This window comes from Chiloscyllium plagiosum, unplaced genomic scaffold, assembly GCF_037043375.1.
Source record: "Chiloscyllium plagiosum isolate Xiang-an unplaced genomic scaffold, Cpla_swu_hap1 HiC_scaffold_8, whole genome shotgun sequence".
NCBI classification, from domain to species: Eukaryota; Metazoa; Chordata; class Chondrichthyes; order Orectolobiformes; family Hemiscylliidae; genus Chiloscyllium; species Chiloscyllium plagiosum.
Window position 1 is genome coordinate 105,607,595 of NW_028270146.1, and position 23,318 is coordinate 105,630,912.

The window sequence follows — 23,318 nt, forward strand, 5'->3', positions numbered from 1 at the left end:
TGCTAGAGAAATTAGTGGGAGTGAAATGATACTAAAGGAGATGGCCATTATGTTGGAACTCTTGCAGATTATTCATTGTTTATATTTTTATTCTTTTACCAATTTTGGTTTGGAGCTAAAGATGACTTATGGACTTTGAAACAGCTTGTAGCAAAAGGAGAAGAACAGATCAAACAAGTTTTTATTTGTGAGGCCAGACCTGGAGGCTCAGTGTAGGCTGATTAAAAGGTTATTATAGACACAGTCTTGTGTCTGAACAGATAGCAGAAGTTGGCCAGTTGGTCAGGACCAGTTGGAGGTTTGGAAGAGACCCTATGTTGAAGCAGATGTTGAATGGTAATTGAGACCTCGGGAAAAGCCATTCAGTCTATCAGGGCTGGACTAGAGTTGGAGGTATGTGTGAACTGTGTTTTCAAGAGAAGATGAGTCTGGCTGCTAACAAAGCAGCATGAAGATTTGAAAACTCCCTGCCTAATCTTTCATACCAGCTTTTGGAAGTCCAGAGAAGAGAAAGTTGAGTTAGAAATATTATAATTTTAGCTGACTGAACTGAGAAGGTGATCCTGATAAGCGGTTCCAGAAAAACAATCAACGAGTTCACATCTATGCCTGTGAAACAATGCATCATTTTAGCCATTTGACAAATCTGGCCAGTTTTGTTGTTTTCTCTAATTTAGCCCTTAACTGTGTTTTTCTATCTGTCTTTTCTGTGAATAAAGTTAAAAATCACACAACACCAGGTTATAATCCTACTGGTGTATTTGGAAGCACTAGCTTGTACTTCCAAATAAACCTGTTGGACTATAACCTGGTGTTGTGTGACTTTTAAACATTGTCCAGCCCAGTCCAACACTGGCACCTCTACATCATTTCTGTGAATAGGGGATTGAAAACAAATGCTTCAAGTTAATCAGATTATTGTCTAATTTTTTTCTCAGCTGAATTTATTGCACATCTAATAAATTGTTAGGTCTTTTGTTTGCAATACAAAACCAGTGTCTGGAATTAATTATTTACAAAGTCTTGGACTGGTTATTCACAAAGTCTGGGTAGGAACCATTGGAGTAACTATTGGAGGTCATCGATGGTTTACTTTTATTGTGTCGCAAATGGAAGAAGAGATAAAAGAACTGGCTTTCTCCATGTCATAACAATGAAAATAGTGGATATGTTAGTTGTCATTTTCTAAAATTCTGTAGATTCTGGAACAACCCCTGAGGATTGAACAGTGGCAAATGGAACCCTACTGTTTAAAAAAGGATGAAAATGGGAAATGCCAGACGAGTTAACCTAACTTCACGAGTAGGGAAAATGTTGGAGTCTATTAAAAAGGATGCGTTCACAAGATACTTAGAAAATACCAACAGGATCACACCAAGTTAGCATGGATTTATGAAAAGAACATTATGTTTGATAAATGTGCTGGATTTTTTTGAGGATGTAACTCATTGAGTAGGTGATGGTGACCCAATGAGTGCAGTGTATTTGTATTTTTTAGATTGGATTCCCTACAGTGTGGAAACAGGCCCTTCGGCCCAACAAGTCCACACCGACCCTCCGAAGAGCAACCCACCCAGACTCATTCCCCTACATTTACCCCTGACTAATGCACCTAACACTACAGGCAATTTAGCAAGGCCAATTCACCTAACCTGCACATCTTTGGACTGTGGGAGGAAACTGGAGCAAACCCACGCAGACACAGAGAGAATGTGCAAACTCCAGACAGATAGTTGCCAGAGGTGTGAATTGAACCCGGGTCTCTGGCGCTGTGAGGCAGCAGTGCTAACCACTGAGCCCACTTCAAAAAGTTTTTGACAAAATCTCAATATGAGATTATTGTGCACATCAAATCTTGTGGGATTGATGGTAACATTCAGGCATGGATTAAGAATTGCTTGGCAGACAGGACTTTCATATAAGACTTAGAAAAATAGAAAAAAGGAGTAGGCCATTCAGCTACTTGAGCCTGCTCTGCCATTCAGTAGAATCATAGCTGATCTCAGCCTTAAAAATATACAAGGATTCTCCCCCCACCCCCCACACACCCATAGCTCTCTGTGGCAAGGAGTTTCAAAAATTCACAATTCTCTAAAAGAAGAAATTAATCATCTCAGTCTTAAATTGGCATCCCTTAATTCTGAGATTACTTCCTCTGATCCTAGACTCTCCCATGAGGGGAAACATTTTCTCAGCATTTAACCTGGCAAGCCCTTTAAGAGTCCCATATGTTTCCATGAAATTCCATCTCATTCATTGTCCAACCCCGTTTAGGCTTTGGTCATAAGACAATCTCTCGATATCAGGGATCACTTTAGTGAACCTGAGCTGCCTCCAATAAAAGGATATCTTTCTTTAAATAAAGGAACCAAAACTGTTCACAGTACTCTGGATGTGGTCTCACCAGCACCTAGAACACGCGCAGTAAGACTTCCCAATCTTTTACTCCAGTCCCTTTGAAATAAGGGCCAACATTCTATTAGCCTTCCTCACTACCTGCTGCATTCTGTGTTTTGTGCACAAGCGCCCAAGTCCCTTTATGCAGCAGCTTTTGCAGTTTTTCTCCATTTAAATAAGACTGTTATTTTGCTGTCCTGTCCAAAATTAGCAATTTCATATTTTCCCACGCTATACTCCAACTTCTGCCCACTTACTGAACCTATCAGTATCTCTTTGTAAACTGTTATATCCCTCTCACAAATTGTCTTTCCATCTATTTTTGTGTTGCTGCAAATTTGGCTGGAGTATATCCGCTTCCTTCCTCCAATTCATTACTATATGTTATAAATAGTTGTGGTCCCAGCAATCATCCCTGTGGAACCAAATTGGTTACAGGTTGCCAACCTGAAAAAAGAAACCCTTATTCTATTAACTATTTCTTGCCCATGAGCCAATTCTCCATCCACATTAAATTACAACCTTCAGCATCATGGTCACTTATCTTACGACTTAACCTTTCATGAGGTATCTTGTTGAGCACTTTCTGGAAATCAAAATACGACACATTTACTGGTTCTCCTCGATCCATTCTGGTTGAGACTTCCTCAAAAATCTAATACATTATTCAGAAACAATTCTCCTTTCATGAAGCCATGCTAACTCTGCTTGATTAGATTATCATTTTCCAAATGTATTGCTATTATTTCCTTAATAATTGATTCCAACAATAAATGTTAGGCTAATAGGCATCTGCCTCTCTCCTTGTGTGAGTATAGGTGACACATTGACTGTTTTCCAATCCTCCAATACTGCTCCGGAATCCAAGGATGCAAAAGGTATTGCATTGAAGCGGATAGGATTCCTAAGGGGCTTGACAGGATCAGTGCTGGCAGGATGTATCTCCTCACGGAAGAGTCCTCCACCAGTATAAAGGGGTGCCAATTTAAGACTGAGTTGAGAGGGAATTTCTTCTCTCAGTGGGCTGAGAGTCTTTAGAACTTCTTTGCCACAGAGAGTTATGGGGCAGAGTCCTTGTGTATAATTCAGGCTGAGATAGATAGAAGCATGATCAATAGGCAATCAAGGATTATGGAATAAACTCAGGAAAGTGAACGTGATCATGGATGGCAGACCATCCATGATCCTAATGAATGCCTTATTTGAGTCAGGGAATCAAATATAACAATTCCATCGCAAACAAAAACAGAAATTACTGGAAAAATTCAGCATCCAAGGAGAGAAATCAGAGTTAACGTTTTGGGTTGAGTGACCCTTCCTTTTTACAGCATCTGCAGTTCTTTTGGTTTTTATATAATATTTTTATGTTTGCTGATGACAAAAAGCTAATTGGGAGAGTGAGTGCTGAGGAGGCTTTAGGGTGATTCACGCAGGTTGAGTGGACAAAAACAGTATAACATGAACAGCTGTGAAGTTGTCCACTTTACTTGGAAAAACAGAATGGCAAAGTATTATTTAAAAGGTGATAGATTAGGAAATATTGATGGACAAAAGAACCTTGGTGTCTCTTTGTACACCAGTCACTGAAAGCATGCAGTTGCAGCAAATACTGGAATATTGTACGTAGTTTTTGTTTCCTTGCCTATGAAAAGATATTCTTGCCACAGAGGGAGTGCTGTGAAGGTTCACCAGACTGATTACTGGGATAGCAAATTTGTCAACTGTGGAGAAATTGTAAATTGTTTTGACTGAGACTGTATTCCCTGGAGTTTTGAAGAATAAGAGGGGATCTCATTGAAACACATAAACTTCTGACAGGCCTGGACAGACTGGATGCAGGGATAATATTTCCCCAGAATCAAGGGAGCAGAGCATAAGGGGTCACAGCCTCAGGATACGCAAAAGGCCATTTTGGACTGAACTGGGGAGATACTTCTTCATTCTGATGACGGTGAATCTGTGGAATTCTCTACCACAGAAGGTTGTGGAAGCGAAGTCACTGAGAATACTCAAGAAAGAAAAAGTAAGATTCCTGCAGGCTAAAGGTGTCAAAGATGAGAGTGGAAGTACAACATTGAGATAGAGGATCAGCCATGGTCATGTTCATTAACAGAGTGGGCTAGATGGGCCAAATGGACTATACCCATTCAAATTTTCTGTGTTTCTGTTTTCCATTCCATAGATGTTTCCCTGTAGCTGTGCAGTTGTTTTTTCTATTTTTCTTCATGTAACTATCCATATCCTTTAAATGAATAGGGTTGAATTGACCTCTCCTACATTCAGCTATTGCATTCCACATCCGAACCAATCAATGTGTAAAGGAACTTTTCCTTACGCTACCATTGGTTATTTTTCCAATTATTTTAAAGTTCTTTCCACAGATTCTTGACCCATTTTGCAATGAGAACCATTTTGCCTTTCTATAGTTTAGTGATCCTTCATAATTTTGAACACATTTTTCTTATTTGTTCAAGGGATGTGGCTGCCATTGGATTAGTCATCATTTATTGTCCACACTGAATTGCTACAGAAAAAGTGATGGGAAGATGCATCCTTGAATTGCTACAGTCCTTGGGAATGTTTATATTCTTGGCATTAAGACAAGCAGAGTAAACACATTATGACAATTAGTTTAGTTTTAACTTCAGATTGGATAGTTCAAAATTTAGTTCAGCAGAACCCAAAGGTCAGAAAGTTTCTCGCTTAAAGGGAATCAAGTCAGTTCAGGGAAACCATTCATTATAGTTCAAGTGTGTTTGTGTGCAGTTCCTAAACTTGGAGAGTTTGGATAGAAATATTCAGTTGTTAGAACTGTAAAAGTTTAGAATCAGAACCATGAGAGGTTTATGCCAGCAGACATTGAAAGGAATCATTAAAAATGTCTCAACGTCAGGGATCCAAGATGGCGGCGACCCAACAAGTCTGAGTCTACAGTGCTCCTCCCAACACTTGGGCAAAGTGGGTCACCCACCCCCACCACACTCACCAAATCATTTAAAATAGTTTTTACCTAATGTAATTTGTTGTTATTGGTATTGAATTTAAACAATTTAATCTCCATTAAAAATGGCTAAAGGGAAGGGAGCCTGCAGCTCTCAGCAAGCAGGAACCTCTTCCCCACCCTCCCCAGCTGCAGCAGAGGCATCCGCAGCCGCCCCAGGGGACTTACCGACGGTGGCGAGCCTCTTGGAAATCATCTCCAAACTGGATGTGAAGATCGACGCTTTTATTGAAGAGTCCTGAAACCGATGGGACTCACTCTCGGCCACGCTGCAAAAGCACGACCGAGACATTAAGGAAATCGAGCGCCGAGTCAGAGTGGCGGAGCTAAAGGCCGCAACCTCCGAAACTACAGCACAATTGGCCGTGGATCAGGTCCGGACTCTCGAACAGCGATTCTCGAGGTCGTCAAAAAAATATTCGTTTGCTGGGCCTTCCCAAACGGGAAGTGGAAGGCCAGCTTACAGTGTTCCTTGAACAGTGGCTTCCACAGCTTTTAAATCTGGAGGCTGGATCAGGCCAGGTAAGGGTGGAATGGGCCTACCGGGTTGCAATACGCGAGCCCGGCTCGAACCAGCGCCTCTGCCCGGTCCTGTTCCGGCTGCAAAGCTACAAGGAGAGGCAGATACTCTTAGAAGCCTCCAGAAATCTTGGAAAAGATCCCCAAGCCATGATCTATAAAGGATCCAAGATCATGTTATTCCAGGACTTTTCTCCAGCTCTGGTCCGAAAGAGGAAGGCGTTCGATGAGGCAAAGTGTTTAAGGGACTTAAATATTCAGTACTCCTTGTGCTACCCAGCGACGCTACGCTTTAACCACGAAGGATCTGTGTATAACTTCGGATTGCCGGAAAAGGCCAAGGAATCTTTGGACTCTCTTAGATAAATTGTAAGAGATAATTGATGTTGGTTTGCTTTCCCCCCACGCCAGTTTACATCTCCCCCTCCCTTTTTTATATATCTATTAATCCCCTTTTGTTTTACCTTACTGTTTAATATTATCTTGGGGGGTGGGGAGAGAGATTTATTTATTTGTTCTCTACTTAACGGTTTTCTCCCCCCCCCTTGATTTTTTTATTATTATATATAGGCCAGGGGGTCTAGTTAATGTTGGTGGGGGGAGGTGGTTACCTTATCCTATTTTACCTTTGTCTCGAGGAGCGGGGTTGTTTTCCCTTGTTATTTTGTATTATTATATTTAATTATTACTTGTTGAGGTTGTAATTTTATAGTTATATATGTTTATACCAAATATATCCAGGTGTTGGTGTGGGTTGGGGGGTGGGGGTAGGGTGCTCACTGTTAACTCTAGTTCTGTAGTATATTTGAATTTTCTTCATCCTATTGAGGAGCGCCTGGGTCAAGGGTGGGGCACTGGTTGGGAGAGGATACGATGGACCTTTGGAAAGGAAGTGATACCCCCTGGGAACAAGGGGGAAAATCTCCATTTAAATATGTTTTTTATTATTTACAAATAGTTTTTTATTATACCGCTGTGAGTGTATTAGAGAGCCCTTATTTTTGTGAATTTTATATGCCGTATGCTTGGGATGTTCTGGATAGGGTTTCCCCTCCCGAGGGGTCTCGGATTTGCGCTGACGATTATGGTTAATCTGTCGGTTAAGTGGAGCACCTGGAATGTCAAGGGGAGTAATTCACCAGTCAAAAGGACGAAAATATTATCAAACCTCAAGAAAGAAAGGGTTGATATAGCTCTCCTACAGGAGACACACCTGTCGGATAAAGAACACCTGAAATTACGACAGGGTGGATTTGATCAGGCCTTTTTTTCTTCTTTTAGCTCAAAAAGCAGGGGAATTGTTATTCTTATTCGGAAGAATTTCCCTTTCAAAATCCTAAAATCAGATAAAAGATGAATCTGGACGATATATTCTGATTAAAGCCCTTATAAATAGAGAGGAATATGGGATTTTAAATTTGTATTGCCCCCTGGCACATCCTTTTAAATTTATAATGGAAGCCTTCTCAAAATTGATGGCTCTCGGTGCTCGTCATACAATTATAGGGGGAGACTTTAATTGTATTATGGATCCGGAAATAGATAGGATTCCCGAGAGTACTGCAGGAGTATCTCCCAGATCTAGACAATTGGTAGATTTGAACAAAGAATTAGGATTAGTAGATGTATGGAGATGCCTTCATCCACAGGGCAGAGATTTTTCTTTTTACTCCAATCCACATAAATGCCAAACCAGAATCGATATGTTTTTACCCTTTCGATTTTTAAAAATTCCATATCATTCTGTAAAATAGGCAGTATAGCAATTTCCGATCTCGCTGCTGTATATATGGAAATCAAGGCGAGGAACAATGGGACATCCCCCCGGTATTGGCGTATGGACCCCTTCCTGATGAAAGATAGTAAATTTGTAAAGTACTTCTCTCAAGAATTTAAAACTTTTTAAGAAATTTAGGTACGGCTAGCAACCCATCAATGATATGGGAGACCATCAAAGCTTACGCGCGAGGCTTGATCATCTCATACTGAGCGACCCAGAAAAAAATTAAAGGGTGAACAACAGCGTCTGCTCGAAGCTCGTTTAAAAGCGGCTGAAACAGCATACGCTGACAGACCTTCTATTATCAAATTGCAAAGGATTATGGCCCTTAGGACAGCTCTAAACACCACGCTTACCCAAACGGCTAAGAGGGAAATATTATTTGCAAAACAAAGGTTATATGAATTTGGCGATAAACCTGGTAGATGCTTAGCATTTCTTGCAAAGAAAAAGAAGGCCCCTCAAACTATCACATCTATCAAGGAAAGTACGGGTATTTTGACTCATGATCATAAAAGGATTAATGCAATCTTTAGAAAATTTTATTCTGATTTATATAAATCGCAGGATTGTGAAGACCGGACTAGGAGGATGCAATCATTTTAAAAAAAATTTGACCTTTCCGGCCCGAACTCTGGAACAGGTATCGGTCTTAAATGCTCCCCTAACAGTCCAAGAAATACTTGATGCAATCAGGCAACTTCAGAGCGGTAAGGCACCGGGCCCAGATGGTTTTCAAGCTGAATTCTATAAAAAATTTACAGAAATATTGGCTGGTCCACTTATGGACATGTATAACTACTCATACAGTCAGGGCTACCTCTCTTATCCTTAAAAAAGGAAAGGACCCAGAAGATTGTGTGTCATACCGACCAATATCCTTGCTAAATGTAGATTTTAAAATCCTCTCTAAAACATTAGCATTGAGGCTAGAAAGGGTATTGCCACATATCATAAAGGAGGATCAGGCGGGCTTTATTGAGGGCAGTAGATCATCCAATAATGTTAGAAGGGTTTTGAATAAGATTCAAGCCTGCCATCAGGGAAAGACACCAGGAGTAGTAGTTTCATTAGACGCGGAAAAGGCACTTGATAGGGTTGAATGGTCATATTTGTTTTACACATTGGAAAGGTTTGGTGTTGGAAAGGTGTTTACCAAATGGGTCTCAACAATGTATAGTGATCCTAAAGCAGTTGTGATTACCAATGGATTAGGCTCAGATAGCTTCAGTGTGGATAGGGGCTGCCGTCAGGGATGTCCTCTCTCGCCATTGTTATTTACACTAATAATTGAGCCACTAGCAGAAGCTATATGGGCTGACCCTAATATAACGGTCCTGAGGATTGGTACAGGTAAACATAAAATTACCCTTTATGCAGATGATGTTTCCTATTCCTCAGTAATCCCCTGATGTCTGTGCCTCGCTTAATCCAAGTTATTAATACATTTAGTGCATTCTCAGGCTATAAAATTAACTTCCCAAAATCGGAGGCTATGCCAATGGGTGGCCTTGCTAGTATATCCCACTTATTGGACGGATCCCACTTTCCCTTTCGGTGGTCCCTGGAGGGCTTCTTATATTTAGGCATTTTTATTACCCCAGTATTTGGTCAGTTATACAAGGCTAACTTTGTGCATTTACTGGAAAGGATAAGGCAGGACCTCCAGCGATGGGGAGACTTTCCAATTTCCTGGCTAGGTAGAATAGCACTAATCAAAATGAATGACCTGCCCCGTCTCCTATACCCTATGAGAATGCTTCCGCTAATGCTGCCGAGGCTGGCACTATGTAAATTAAATGGCTGGTTGGGTTCCTTTATCTGGAATCATAGGCGGCCCCTCATTAAGCTGAAGAAGCTACAGCTTCCACAGGCAAGGGGAGGATTGGATTTCCCAGATTTTAGGAAATATCAGTTAAGTTCCCTATTAAGTTACATAGCTGATTGGGTCTTGTCTGATCCACAATCAATCTGGTTGGACATCGAGGCTTCTCATGTAAAATACCCACTTATTAACCTTTTATTTTCAGACAAGAGGAAAATCATTACGGATCACTGTAAAAACCCTATAATACTAAACACAATTAATGCTTGGAATATAATGCGGCAAAATGAGGGCAACTCACATAAAACATCCCCCTATGCTCCGATAGTGGAAGCAAGGGGATTTCAACCGGAATTTACAGATGCCACTTTCAAACTCTGGAGATCCAGGGGTATCTTTTGTTTAGGGGATCTATTTAAAGAATGGGTCCTGATGTCTTTTGAACAGCTACGTCAGAAATTTGGATTACCCAATGGTGACCTCTTTCGATACTTCCAAATTCAAGATTACATACAGAAGAAGACTATGTTACTAGATAGTCTTTATAAATCAGACAGAGAACGTAGAGTGCTATGGCCAATGGGGGTATCTTCCGTCAGTACTATTTATCATTTACTACATGATGAAGTATCGGGAGATATGAACAATCTACTTGAAACATGGGATCAGGATTTGGGACTAGAAATCTCTATAGAAACGTGGAATGACATTTGGGAAAACGCCAGAAGAATCACCATCTGCAACAGAAGTCAGGCTATCCAGCTGAAGATACTACATCGGGCCCATATAGCACTGGATCGATTGGCAAAATTTAAGGCAGGAGCATCTCCAATGTGTCCTAAATATAAAATAGAGGTGGGCACTCTTGTACATTGCCTATGGACCTTTCATAAGATCCGTAGATATTGGACTAAAGTAGCAAGTGCTCTGACAGAAATCCTAGGAACGGAAATGAGAGTGGACCCTGTATCTCTCCTTTTGGGCTTTTCGAACTTAACCTCCCTGGATATGCACGGGAAGAGACTATTTTCTATTCTCTCTTTCTGTGCAAGGAAAAATATTTTGGTGAACTGGGTGGCTGAGGGCCCCCTTGGACTTTCAAATTGGCACAGATTAATTATGGAATGTATTCCCCTTGACCTCCTTACAAATATGGTGCACCGAAAGACCGAATTATTCCATAAAATATGGCATCCCTTCTTGAATTATATGAAAACAGATATCTCAGCCATCCTAACAAGGGCTTTTATTTAATTGAGATGGCGAACCTGGCTGGTCTGGGGCCTCTTGGGAGAGGAATCCCACACGAATACAGGTTTTGTTACATTTGATGTTAATACATTCCAAGCATGTATCTCACTACCCAATTTCTGTGTTATCCATCGGGTCTTTTTTCTTATTTGAATAATGTAAGAGACTTAATTATACACCCTGGTTAGTTGTAGGTTAGATTAGTAGTTAGTTGAGCTTTGTTTTTTTTCTTGGTATTTTTCTGTTGTTAAATTTTGGTTATTATTTATTTAAGATTTAATCGTATACTAATGTTTATACTTGTTTTTTTTTATTCTTGTAAACTTGTAAAAATGTTAAATTTTCAATAAAAATATCTATTAAAAAAAATGTCTCAACTGTCCAAGGGCAAGAGACTGGCAAGCGTCACTGAGGTAAAGTGTTAAAAAGGTGAGACAGGAATTATATTTCTTTGGGATTGAGTCTCTGTAATACTGTGTATTGAGAAACAGGTTGAAGATTTGCTGTGATGTTTTTGTTCAGGTCTTCCTGTTTTTCTACATAGATATAGTTTTCAAAGGTTGGTTAGTTCCGTTGGCTGGACAGCTGGTTCGCAATGTAGAGTGATGCCAACAGCATGGGTTCAATTCCCACACCGACTGAGGTGACCACCAAGGACTCTCCATCTCACCCTCTCCCCTTGACTTAGGTGCAGTGACCCTCAAGTTAAACATACCCGTTGTCTCTCTCTTTCTCTCTAATGAGAGAGTAACTCTATGGTCTGCTAAGAATATAGTGACTTCTAGATATAGCTTTGGTATTTTCTTTTGTGTAATAAGCATATGTTCTGTTGTTAAAGAACATTTGCAACCTCATGTGAATATGGTTTAGTGATTAACTACCATATTAATCAACCTCAAAAAATATATTTTCTCTTAAGCCAAGTTTGATTCTGGGATCTGACTTGTCTAGTTTTACCATCAGTTGGGATCATCACAGAATGATGTGTGGCATGGGGTGGGGATCTTATAGATGGTGGCATTCCTCTCCATCTGCTACCCTTATCCGACTAGGTTTTAGAGTTTTGGGATGAGAAGGTAATGTCTTGGTGAATTTTTGCAGTGCATCTCATAGGTGGATCACTTAGCCCTGTCTATTGCACATTGCTTCTGCTATTTGGCATGTATGTAGCCCTGCACTGTAGGTTCACCTGGTGGATATCTCATTTCCAGAAATTCCCGATGCTGCTCCTGACATGCATTCCTCTACTCTTCATTAAACCAGGGTTGGTTCCTTGGCTTTATGGTAATGATAGATTTTGGGATATGCTAAACTATGAGGTGACAAATCTGCAGCATCTGATGGATGCCCAGTCTTGAGTTGATAAATCTGTCCCATTCAGCATGTTGATGTTACCACATAATGTTATGGAGAGTATCATCAGTGTGAAGGTGGGACTTTGTCTCCACAAGGACTGTGTGGTGATCACTTTGTGGCAGGCAGATTAATGAAGATGAGGCCAAGTACACTTTTTTTCTCTTCCTATTTTCCTCACCACCTGCTACACACCCAATCAACCAGTTATGAACGTTTGGACTCGACAGGATATGTGATGAGGATCAAATATCCTTTCAACCTTCTCCTCTTGTAGATTATCAACCCCAATTGCCTCAGACCTATCGATGTAACTCAAATCCATTATCCCTGGAATCATTGTGAATGTTTCATGTATGCACACCAAAGCCTTCAAAGTCAGAATTCAACCTGGAAAAGTGTAAAATGATTCACTTGGGAAGGTCAAATTTGAATGCAGGTGACAGGGCTAAAGGCAGGATTCTTAGCAGTGTGAAGGGACAGAGGGATCTTGGGGTCCTTGTCCATAGATCCCTCAAAGTTGCCACCCACGTTGACAGGATTGTTAAAAAGACGAAGGTGTGTTAGCTTTCATTAGCAGGGGGATTGATTTTAAGAGCCACGAGGTTATGCTGCAACTCTAACAGAAATGATGGACTGTCACCAAATTTACAGATGACACAAAACTGTGGGAAGGCAAGTAGTGAGGATGATACAAGGAATGTAAAAAGGGTTATCAACAGACTAGGTCAGCTAGCAAAAACCTGGCAGATAGAATATAATATGGGAAAATGTGAGATTGTGCACTTTGCAGAAGGAATGTAAGGGTTAAGGATGTCTGAAAATGGTTAAAGCATATTGTTAAAGGAGAGAGTGAGAAGCCACAAGTTGTTGTACATGTTAGTAGGAACGATATTGGGAAATAGTTAAGTCTTTGCAAGGTTCATTTAAAAGGTTAGGTAGGTTAAAAAACAGAACCTCAAAGGTAATAATCTCTGGTTTATTCCTGTTGCCATATTCTAATGCGAATAGGAATAAAAAGATAGGGCAGATAAATCAATGGCTGAAGAGATGGTGCAATGTTTAATTTTTGGACCAGGATCTCTTCTGGACAAAAAAAAAGACCTGCTGAAAAGGGATGGGTATCACTTAAGTTGAGAAGGGACCACTATCCTGCTGGGGAGATGTGCTACTTCTATTATGGAAGCCTTTAAGCTGGTAGAGAAGCAGGGTAGAAGATTCCTAAGTAGCAGTAAAAATAGAAAGACAGAGAAGGATGATTCTGAATCAGAAAAGAGCAAGTTAATTAGAAAAGGCAGATGAACAAGTCAGTGATGCGTGTATGGAATGAACTGCCAGAGGTCGTGATAGAGGCTGGTACAATTATAACATTTAAAAGGTATCTGGATGGGTGTATGAATAGGAAGGGTTTAAAGAGATATGGGTTGAGAGTGTGTTGCTGGAAAAGCACAGCAGGTCAGGCAGCTTCCGAGAAGCAGGAAAGTCGACGTTTCGGGCTGGAGCCCTTCTTCGGAAATGAGGCTTGGAGCCTTGGGGGTGGAGAGATAAATTAAAGGGATCTGGGCCAAGTGCTGGCAAATGGGGCTAGATTAGTTTTGGATATCTAGTTGGCATGGACGAGTTGGACCGAAGAGTCTGTTTCCATGCTATACATCTCTAGGACTCTATGCCTCTAACTCTATAAAGTCCAGGTTAGACCTCACTTGGGATATTGTGTTCAGTATTGGTCACCTCATTATAGGATGGATGTAGAAGTTTTAGAGAAGGTGCAGAGGAGATTTACCAGGATGCTGTCTGGACTGGAGGACAAAGAAAGGTTGAGGGAAGTAGGGCTTTTCTCATTGGAGCGAAGAAGGATGAAAGCTGACTTGATAGAAATGTACAAGATGATGAGAGGCAGAGACAAAGTGGATAGTCAGAGACTTTTTCCCAGGGCGGAAATGGCTTTCACAAGGGGGCATAATTTTAAGGTGATTGGTGGAAGGTTTGGGGAGATATCAAAGGTAGGTTCTTTACACAGATAGTGGGTGCATGGAAGCACTGCTAGCAATGGTAGTAGAGTCAGATACATTAGGGACAATTAAGCGACTCTTAGATAGGCACATGGAAGATAGGTTAGTCTAATCTTAGAGTAGGATAAATGGTCAGCACAACATTGAGGGCTGAAGGGCCAGTACTGTGTTTACTGTTCTATGTTCTATATGTTCCGAAATGAGTCATGAGGGGCAGAATTCTGGTCTGTCCTCCCAGAAGTTAGTCCCCATTGAACTTTGACAATCTATCCTTATTCCAGTCCTCTTACCATAAAGCGACAGACACAACTTAATAGCAGTACTATCAAGAGTCATACAGTTGATGCAATATAAGAAGGAGCCCATTTGGGCTATTAAGTCTGTGATAAAGAGGAGCCTCTCCCAACATACTGCACTCCGAGTTCTAGATGGCATTTGACAAGATGTCACACAAAAGTGTGTGAGTAAACATCTGGCAATGGAATATAACGTGGAAAAGTTTAAAGTTATCACTTTAGCAGGAAAAAAGTAAAAAAGCAAAGTATTAATTAACTGGAGAATGACTGCAGAATTCATTCTGAAGGGATTAAGGTATTCTAGTGCACATGTTACAAAGGTATGCGGATACAACAAGTAATTAACAAGGCTAATTGCAAGTTATGCTTTATTCCAAGAGGAATTTAACATAACAGTAGGGATTTGATGCTTCAATCATATATGGCATTAAGGAGATAAAATCATGAACTCTGGGAGCAGTTTTGGTTTCCTTATTTTAGAAGGATGTAATTTGACTCACAGGCAGTTTACTAGATTGATACAGTTGAGCAGATTGAACGAGCAGATTGTTGTAGAAAGGTTGGACTGATTTTGGTTTGTTTCACTGGAACGTGAAAGAGTGAGGAATGACACCTGAACAGTCTTCACAAGGTGGATACGGGTGAATCCAGACTAGGGAGCACAGTTTTCAAATTAGGGATTGTTCTTTTAGTACAGGGATGATGAGAAATGTTTCCCTTAGAAGCTTGTGAGACTTGGAACATTGAGAAAGTGAGGACTGCAGATGCTGGAAACCAGAGTTTTGAAAAATGTGATGCTGGAAAAACACAGCAGGCCAGGCAGCATCAAAGGAGAATCGACGTTTCGGGCATAAGCCCTTCCTCACATTTTTCAAGACTTGGAACTTTGTCTCAGAAGGCTATTGAGGCAACACAACTGAATATCTTTAATATGAAGGTTTCTAGATTCTTTGTTAGACAAGGGAATCAAACATTTCATGGGTAGATTGGAAATGCTGAATTTGAAACATAAACAGATCAGCCATGATGGCACAGCAGACTTGATAGGCTGAATATCATACTTCTGCTCTTAATTAGAGTCATAGAGGTGTACAGCACGGAAACGGACCCTTCGGTCCAACCCGTCCATGCCGACCAGATATCCCAACCCAATCTAGTCCCACCTGCCAGCACCCGGCCCATATCACTCCAAACCCTTCCTATTCATATACCCATCCAAATGCATCTTAAATGTTGTAATTGTACCAGCCTCCACCACTTCCTCTGGCAGTTCATTCCATACACGTACCACCCTCTGCGTGAAAAAGTTGCCCCATAGGTCTCTTTTATATCATTCCCCTCTCACCCTAAACCTATATCCTCTAGTTCTGGACTCCTCGACACCAGGGAAAAGACCTTGCCTATTTAATTGATGTGTTTGTAAATCCATGCTGGTTCTATTTAGAGCAAAACATTTAATTCCTTACCCTATTCTCACTGCATCTGTCCACCACCCTCCAAACCCTGCAAGCTTACTTGAATCAGACACCCATCTAATTTTCTTTGGAAATCATCAGAAACCCACATTCCAGACTGCAATCTAGTACTGAGGGTGTGCAGCACCGTTGGATATTAAATCAAGGCTCCAACTCAAGTGGGTGCAAAATATTCTATCATCGTAGAATAGAATCGTAGATTCCCTTCAGTGCAGAAAGAAGCCATTCAGCCCAACAAGTCTGGACTAAACCTCCAAAGATAATTCTACCTAGTTGCATCCCCCCTAACCCTATCCCCATTACCCTGCATTTACTAATACACCTAGCTTGCACATCCCTGGACACTAAGGGGCAATTTAGAATGGCCAAACCATGTAACCTAAACATCTTTGGACTGTGGGAGGAAACAGGAGCACCCAGCAGAAGGCCACGCAGACATAGGGAAAAGTGCAAACTCCACACAGACAGTCACCGAAGGCTGGAATCGAACCCAAATCCCTGGAGCTGTGAAGCAGCAGCATCTTGTCAAGAAGAGCAATACTAATCCAAAAACAAATGACCAGAAAATCTGGTCAGTTATGGTGTTTCTGGAACTTCGCTAACTGCAAGTTTGCTCATCCAATTCCTACATTATGATGATCACTGGACTTTATTGGCTGTAAAGTTCTGAGATCCTGAAAGCTGCAATACAAATGAAAACCTCTTTCTTTCATGTCTCTCTCTTTGGTGTAACCCATCCTATGTTTTCATTTCCCTGGTATCTATTACAATGTCAGCTCTTTAAAAGAGTTACTAAGGTAGCCCTAGAAACCCCTTCACCCCATTTGCTCTCTGTAGCCATGTAAATATTTACTTTTTTAAACATGTATAATCCTTTTTAAAATTTATTATTGAATGTGCTTCCAATATCCTTCCAGGAAACGCATTCCAAGTCAGGTCACCTTATTATGCAAGAAAAAAAAGCCTCCTCACCTCTCCTTTTTCTTCCACTTGTGCCAACAGGTTGATGTTAAGAAGGAGGATGTGCTGGAAATTTTGAAACACGGGATAGACAAGTCCTCTGAGCCATGTGGGATATACCCAAGGTTACTACAGGAAGCAAGGGAAGAGATTTTTGTGCCTTTGGTGATGATCTTTGCATCCTCACTGTCTATGGAGTAGTGGCGGATGATTAGAGTGTGGCAAATGCTATTCCCCTTGGTCGAGAAAAGGAATAGAGATAACTCTAGGAATTACAGACCAGTCAGTCTTACGCCAGTGGTGAGCAAATTATTGGAGAGGATTTTGTGAGACAGGATTTATGATTATTTGGAGAAGCATAGTTTGATTAGAGGTAGTCAGCATGGCTTTGTGAGGGGCAGGTTATGCCTCACAAGCCTTATTGAATTATTTGAGGAAGTGACAAAACATATTGATGAAGGTAGAGCAGTGGATGTGGTGAATATGGATTTTAGCAAGGCATTTGATAAGGTTCCCCTTGGTAGGCTCATTCAGAAAGTAATGGAGGCATTAGATATAGGGAAATTTGGTGGTCTGCATACAGAATTAGCTGGCCCATAGAAGACAAAGGGTGGTAGTTAATGGAAAGTATTCTGCTTGGAGCTTGGTGACCAATGGTGTTTGGCTCTTTGTGATATTTATAAATGACTTGGATGAGGAAGTGGAGGGTTAGTAAGTTTGCCGATGACACAAAGGTTGGTGGAGTTATGGTTAGTGTGGAGGGCTGTTGTAGGATGCAGTGGGACATTGACAGGATGCAGAGCTGGGCTAGGAAATGACAGATGGAGTTCAACCTGGAAAAGTGTGAAGTGATTCATTTTGGAAGGTCAAATTTGAATGCAGAATACAAGGTTAAAGGTAGGCAGTGTGGAGAAACAGGGGGATCTTGGGGTCCATGTCCGTTGATCCCTCAAAGTTGCAACCCAAGTTAAGAAGGCATATGGTGTATGAAAGAGTATGGTGCTGGAAAAGCACAGCCGGTCAGGCAGCATCCGAGGAGCAAGGAGAATCGATGTTTCGGGCATAAGCCCTTCATCAAGAGTTTCTGAAGAAGGGCTTATGCCTGAAATGTCGACTCTCGTACTTCTCGAATGCTGCCTGATCAGCTGTGCTTTTCCAGCACCATACTCTTCCACTCTGATCTCCAGCATCTGCAGTCCTTACTTTCTCCTCGTGTGCTGTGTTGACTTTCATTAGCAGGGGGACTGAGTTTAAAAGCAAGGTTATGTTGCAGCTCTATAAATCCCTGGTTAGACCTCACTCAGAATATTGTACTCAGTTCTGGTCACTTCATTATAGGAAGGATTATAGAGGGTGCAGAGGAGATTTACCAGGATGCTGCCTGGACTGGAGGCATGCCTTATGAAGAAAGGTTGCGGGAGCTAGGACTTTTCTCATTGGAGTGAAGAAGCATGAGAGCTGACTTGATAGAGATGTACAAGATGGTGAGGCATTGATAGAGTGTACAAAGTTAAAAATCACACAACACCAGGTTATAGTCCAACAGGTTTAATTGGAAGCAGCTGAAAATGTGTTGCTGGAAAAGCGCAGCAGGTCAGGCAGCATCCAGGGAACAGGAGAATCGACGTTTCGGGCATAACCCCTTCTTCAGGAATGAGGAAAGTTTGTCCAGCAGGCTAAGATAAAAGGTAGGGAGGAGGGACTTGGAGGAGGGGCGTCGGAAATGTGATAGGTGGAAAGAGGTCAAGGTGAGGGTGATAGGTCAGACTGGGGTGGAGGCGGAGAGGTCAGGAAGAAGGTTGCAGGTTAGGAAGGCGGTGCTGAATTCAATGGATTTGACTGAGACAAGGTGGGGGGAGGGGAAATGAGGAAACTGGTGAAATCCGAGTTCATCCCTTGTGGTTGGAGGGTTCCTAGGCGGAAGATGAGGCGCTCTTCCTCCAACCGTCGTGTTGTTGTGATCTGGCGATGGAGGAGTCCAAAGACCTGCATATCCTTGGTGGAGTGGGAGGGGGAGTTGAAGTGTTGAGCCACAGGGTGGTTGGGTTGGTTGGTCCGGGTGTCCCAGAGGTGTTCTCTGAAACGCTCCGCAAGTAGCCGGCCTGTCTCCCCAATATAGAGGAGGCCACATCGGGTGCAGAGGATGCAATAGATGATGTGTGTGGAGGTGCAGGTGAATCTATGGCGGATATGGAAGTTTCCTTTAGGGCCTTGGAGGGAGGTGAGGGGGGAGGTGTGGGCGCAAGTCTTGCACCTCCTGCGGTTGCAGGGGAAGGTGCCGGGAGTGGCGGTTGGGTTGGTGGGGGTTGTGGATCTGATGAGGGAGTCACGGAGGGAGTGGTCTTTACGGAATGCTGATAGGGGAGGGGAGGGAAATATATCCTTGGTGGTGGGGTCCGTTTGGAGGTGGCGGAAATGACGGCGGATGATGCGCTGTACATGGAGATTGGTGGGGTGGTAGGTGAGGACCAGTGGGGTTCTGTCCTGGTGGCAGTTGGAGGGACGGGGCTCAAGGGCGGAGGAGCGGGAAGTGGAAGAGATGCGGTGGAGGGCATCGTCGACCACGTCGTGGGGGAAATTGCAGTCCTTGAAGAAGGAGGCCATCTGGGTTGTACGTTTTTGGAACTGGTCCTCCTGGGAGCAGATGCGGCAGAGTCGAAAGAATTGGGAGAATGGGATGGCGTTTTTACAGGAGGCAGGGTGGGAAGAGGTGTAGTCCAGGTAGCTGTGGGAGTCGTTCGGTTTATAGTAGATGTCCGTGTTGATTCGGTCGTCTGAGATAGAAATAGAAAGGTGGAGGAAGGGGAGGGAGGAATCTGAGACAGTCCAGGTGAATTTGAGGTCGGGGTGGAAGGTGTTGGTGAAGTGGATGAACTGTTCAACCTCCTCGTGGGAGCACGAGGCGGCGCTGATACAGTCATCGATGTAGCGGAGGAAAAGGTGGGGGGTGGGGCCAGTGTAGTTGCGGAAGATGAATTGTTCCCCATATCCTACGAAGAGGCAGGCATAGCTGGGGCCCATGCGGGTGCCCATGGATACTCCTTTCGTTTGGAGGAAGTGGGAGGATTGGAAAGAGAAGTTGTTCAGGGTGAGGACCAGTTCAGTCAGTCGAAGGAGGGTGTCAGTGGAAGGGTACTGGTCGTTACGGCGGGAAAGGAAGAAGCGGAGGGATTTGAGTCCTTCGTGATGGGAGGTGGAGGTATACAGAGACTGGATGTCCATGATGAAAATAAGGCGTTGGGGACCGGGGAAGCGGAAATCCTGGAGCAGGTGGAGGGCATGGGTGGTGTCCCGAACGTAGGTGGGGAGTTCTTGGACTAAGGGGGACAGGACGGTGTCAAGGTATGCGGAGATGAGTTCGGTGGGGCAGGAGCAGGCGGAGACAATGGGTCGGCCGGGGCAGTCAGGTTTGTGGATTTTGGGCAGGAGTTAGAAGCGGGCAGTGCGGGGTTGTGGGACTATGAGCTTGGAGGCGGTGGATGGGAGATCCCCCGAGGTGATGAGGTTATGGACGGTCTGGGAGATGATGGTTTGGTGGTGTGGGGTGGGGTCATGGTCAAGGGGGCAGTAGGAGGAGGTATCTGCGAGCTGGCGTTTGGCCTCAGCGGTGTAAAGGTCGGTGCGCCAAACTACTACTGCGCCTCCTTTGTCTGCTGGTTTGATAGTGAGGTTGGGGTTGCAACGGAGGGAGTGGAGGGCTGCGCATTCTGAGGGAAGCACACTAGCTTTCGGAGTGACGCTCCTTCATCAGGTGATTGTGGAGGGCTCGATCGTAACACAGAATTTATAGCAAAAATTTACAGTGTGATGTAACTGAAATTATACATTGAAAAATTGATTGTCTGTTAAGCCTTTCATCTGTTAGAATACAGTGATAGTTTCACTTCTTTCATGTGTAAATCACAAAACCCTTTTTTTTAAAGTTGCATTCTCAGGTTAGCTGTTAACAATGGTGATAGCTAGACAATATGTTGAAGGTGTTAGCCCCCTGTGTTCTCTGTCTATGCCATGATGTTTAGATTGATTCTAATCTAAAAAGTGAGATAACAGAGTTTTACATAAATTCATGCAGTTTTTGAGCTCAGAGTTCTACATGAATGTATGCAGTTTTTGAGCAAAGTGCAATGTAACTCTGCAAGTACAAATTCACCACACAAAATATAACCCTGTTCCATACAACCCTGTCATGGTGGACTGCAAGACGTGTCAGATTGTGGACATAGATACCACTATTACGCGTGGGAACACCTCCCACCTTGTACATGGTAGGTACTCATGTGACTCAGCCAACGTTGTCTATCTTATACGTTGCAGGCAAGGATGCCCGGAGGCTTGGTACATTGGGGAAACCGAGCAAAGGCTCCGACAATGGATGAATGGGCACCGCACAACAATCAACAGACAGGAGGGTTTCCTCCCAGTTGGGGAACACTTGAGGGGTCCAGGACATTTAGCCTCGGACCTTCTGGTGACCATCCTCCAAGGTGGACTTCGGGACAGGCAGCAGAGGAAAGTGGCCGAGCGGAGGCTGATAGCTAAGTTCGGTACCCATAGGGAGGTGAAAATGTGTTGCTGGAAAAGCGCAGCAGGTCAGGCAGCATTCAGGGAACAGGAGAATCGACGTTTCGGGCATAAGCCCTTCTTTAGGGCCTCAACCGGGACCTTGGGTTCATGTCACATTACAGGTGATCACCATTGCACTACACACACACACACACACACAGATATTCCTACATACACACACTCTCACATACACACGGACATAGGTACACACAGCCGCGCACACAGACACCACACACACCCTTGTAGACACACACACACTCCCACACATGCACCCCCTCACAGACTTAAGACACTCTGCACTCACTACACACTCACACACTTTCTCACACTCACAACCCCCACCCCAGACAGGCGCACACACACACAGACAGACAAAGAGCCACATGCACACATATATTTTGTGGGGTGAATTTGTACTTGCAGAGTTACATTGCACTTTGCTCAAAAACTGCATACATTCATGTAGAACTCTGAGCTCAAAAACTGCATGAATTTATGTAAAACTCTGTTATCTCACTTTTTATAAGAATCAATCTAAACATCAGGTCATAGACAGAGAACACAGGGGGCCAACACCTTCAACATATTGTCTAGCTATCACCATTGTTAACAGCTAACCCGAGAATGCAACTTTAAGAAAAAGGGTTTTGTGATTTACACATGAAAGAAGTGAAACTATCACTGTATTCTAACAGATGAAAGGCTTAACAGACAATCAATTTTTCAATGTATAATTTCAGTTACATCACACTATAAATTTTTGCTATAAATTCTGTGTTACGATCGAGCCCTCCACAATCACCTGATGAAGGAGCGTCGCTCCGAAAGCTAGTGTGCTTCCAATTAAACCTGTTGGACTATAACCTGGTGTTGTGTGATTTTTAACTTTGTACACCCCAGTCCAACACCGGCATCTTCGAATCATAGATAGAGTGGATAGTCAGAGATTTTTTCCCCAAGGTGGAAATGGCTATCACCGGGCGGGGGGACATAATTTTAAGGTGATTGGAGGAAGGTTTGGCAGGGGGTGGAATGTCAAAGTAGGTTCTTTACACACAGAATGGTGGAATGCACTGCCGGTAGTAGAGTCAGATACATTAAGGGCATTTAAGTGCTTCTTGGTTCAGCACATGGATGATAGTAAAATGTAGGGTATGTAGGTTAGTCTGATCTTAGAGTAAGTTAAAGGGCCAGCACAACATCAAGGGCCGAAGGGCCTGTACTGTTCTATGTTCTAACTACCTTCTATACTGTTTATTATACTGACCCAGCTGTCTTGGAAACAGCTTGTTGTTATAAAACCCTGTAGTACACTCACTGTTACCTCTGATATTCCCAGGTACTGCTGTCGCTCAGCTCCATCGTTGCCATGACAACAGGCCCAACCCCCCCCCCCGCCCGCCCGCCTGTCTGTCCGTAGGGGATACTCTTGGCCCGCTTCGCTGTCTCGTCGGTGTTGGATGTCCGGGCCTGGGATGTCGGAAGTGGGGATGGTTGCCAGGCAGCCTGCCGGCCGCTGATCCGGGATGTTCCGTGTGTTCAGCCTGCTGCTCGCGGCCGGCCTGCTGCTGGCCTGCCTCACCGCCTACGTGCTGGAGAACTACACCGTGCAGCCGGCTCTCAGCCGGAGGCCGCACCCGCGAGATGGCCAGCCTCCTTACCCGGGCCGGGGCACGGACAACCTCTTCTGGTTCCTGCAGGTAACAAGGAAGGGTCGGTCGGTCGGCCGGCGGGCGTCCCTCCCTCACCCTCACCCTCACCCCCCTCCCTCCCTCCCTCCCCACCCCCTCCCTCCCTCCCTCCCTCCCTCCCCCACCCCCTCCCCTCCCCCACCCCCCTCCCTCCCTCCCTCCCCCACCCCCTCCCTCCCTCCCTCCCCCCCCCAC

The 23,318-nt window shown here is 43.4% G+C and overlaps 1 protein-coding gene across 2 annotated transcripts in view; it reads left to right on the forward strand.

The window, feature by feature from the left end:
* The first annotated feature begins 22,856 nt into the window (after positions 1–22,856).
* tmem62 (transmembrane protein 62) overlaps positions 22,857–23,318 on the forward strand; it is an 80,203-nt gene continuing 79,741 nt past the window's right edge. Inside the window, exon 1 of one of the 2 annotated variants that reach the window (XM_043698401.2) lies at positions 22,857–23,132. In XM_043698401.2, coding sequence (XP_043554336.2) covers positions 22,959–23,132 — 174 coding nt within the window. In that variant the 5' untranslated portion in view covers positions 22,857–22,958. The remainder of the gene's footprint in view (positions 23,133–23,318) is intronic. The other variant, XM_087990206.1, reaches the window with a different exon arrangement.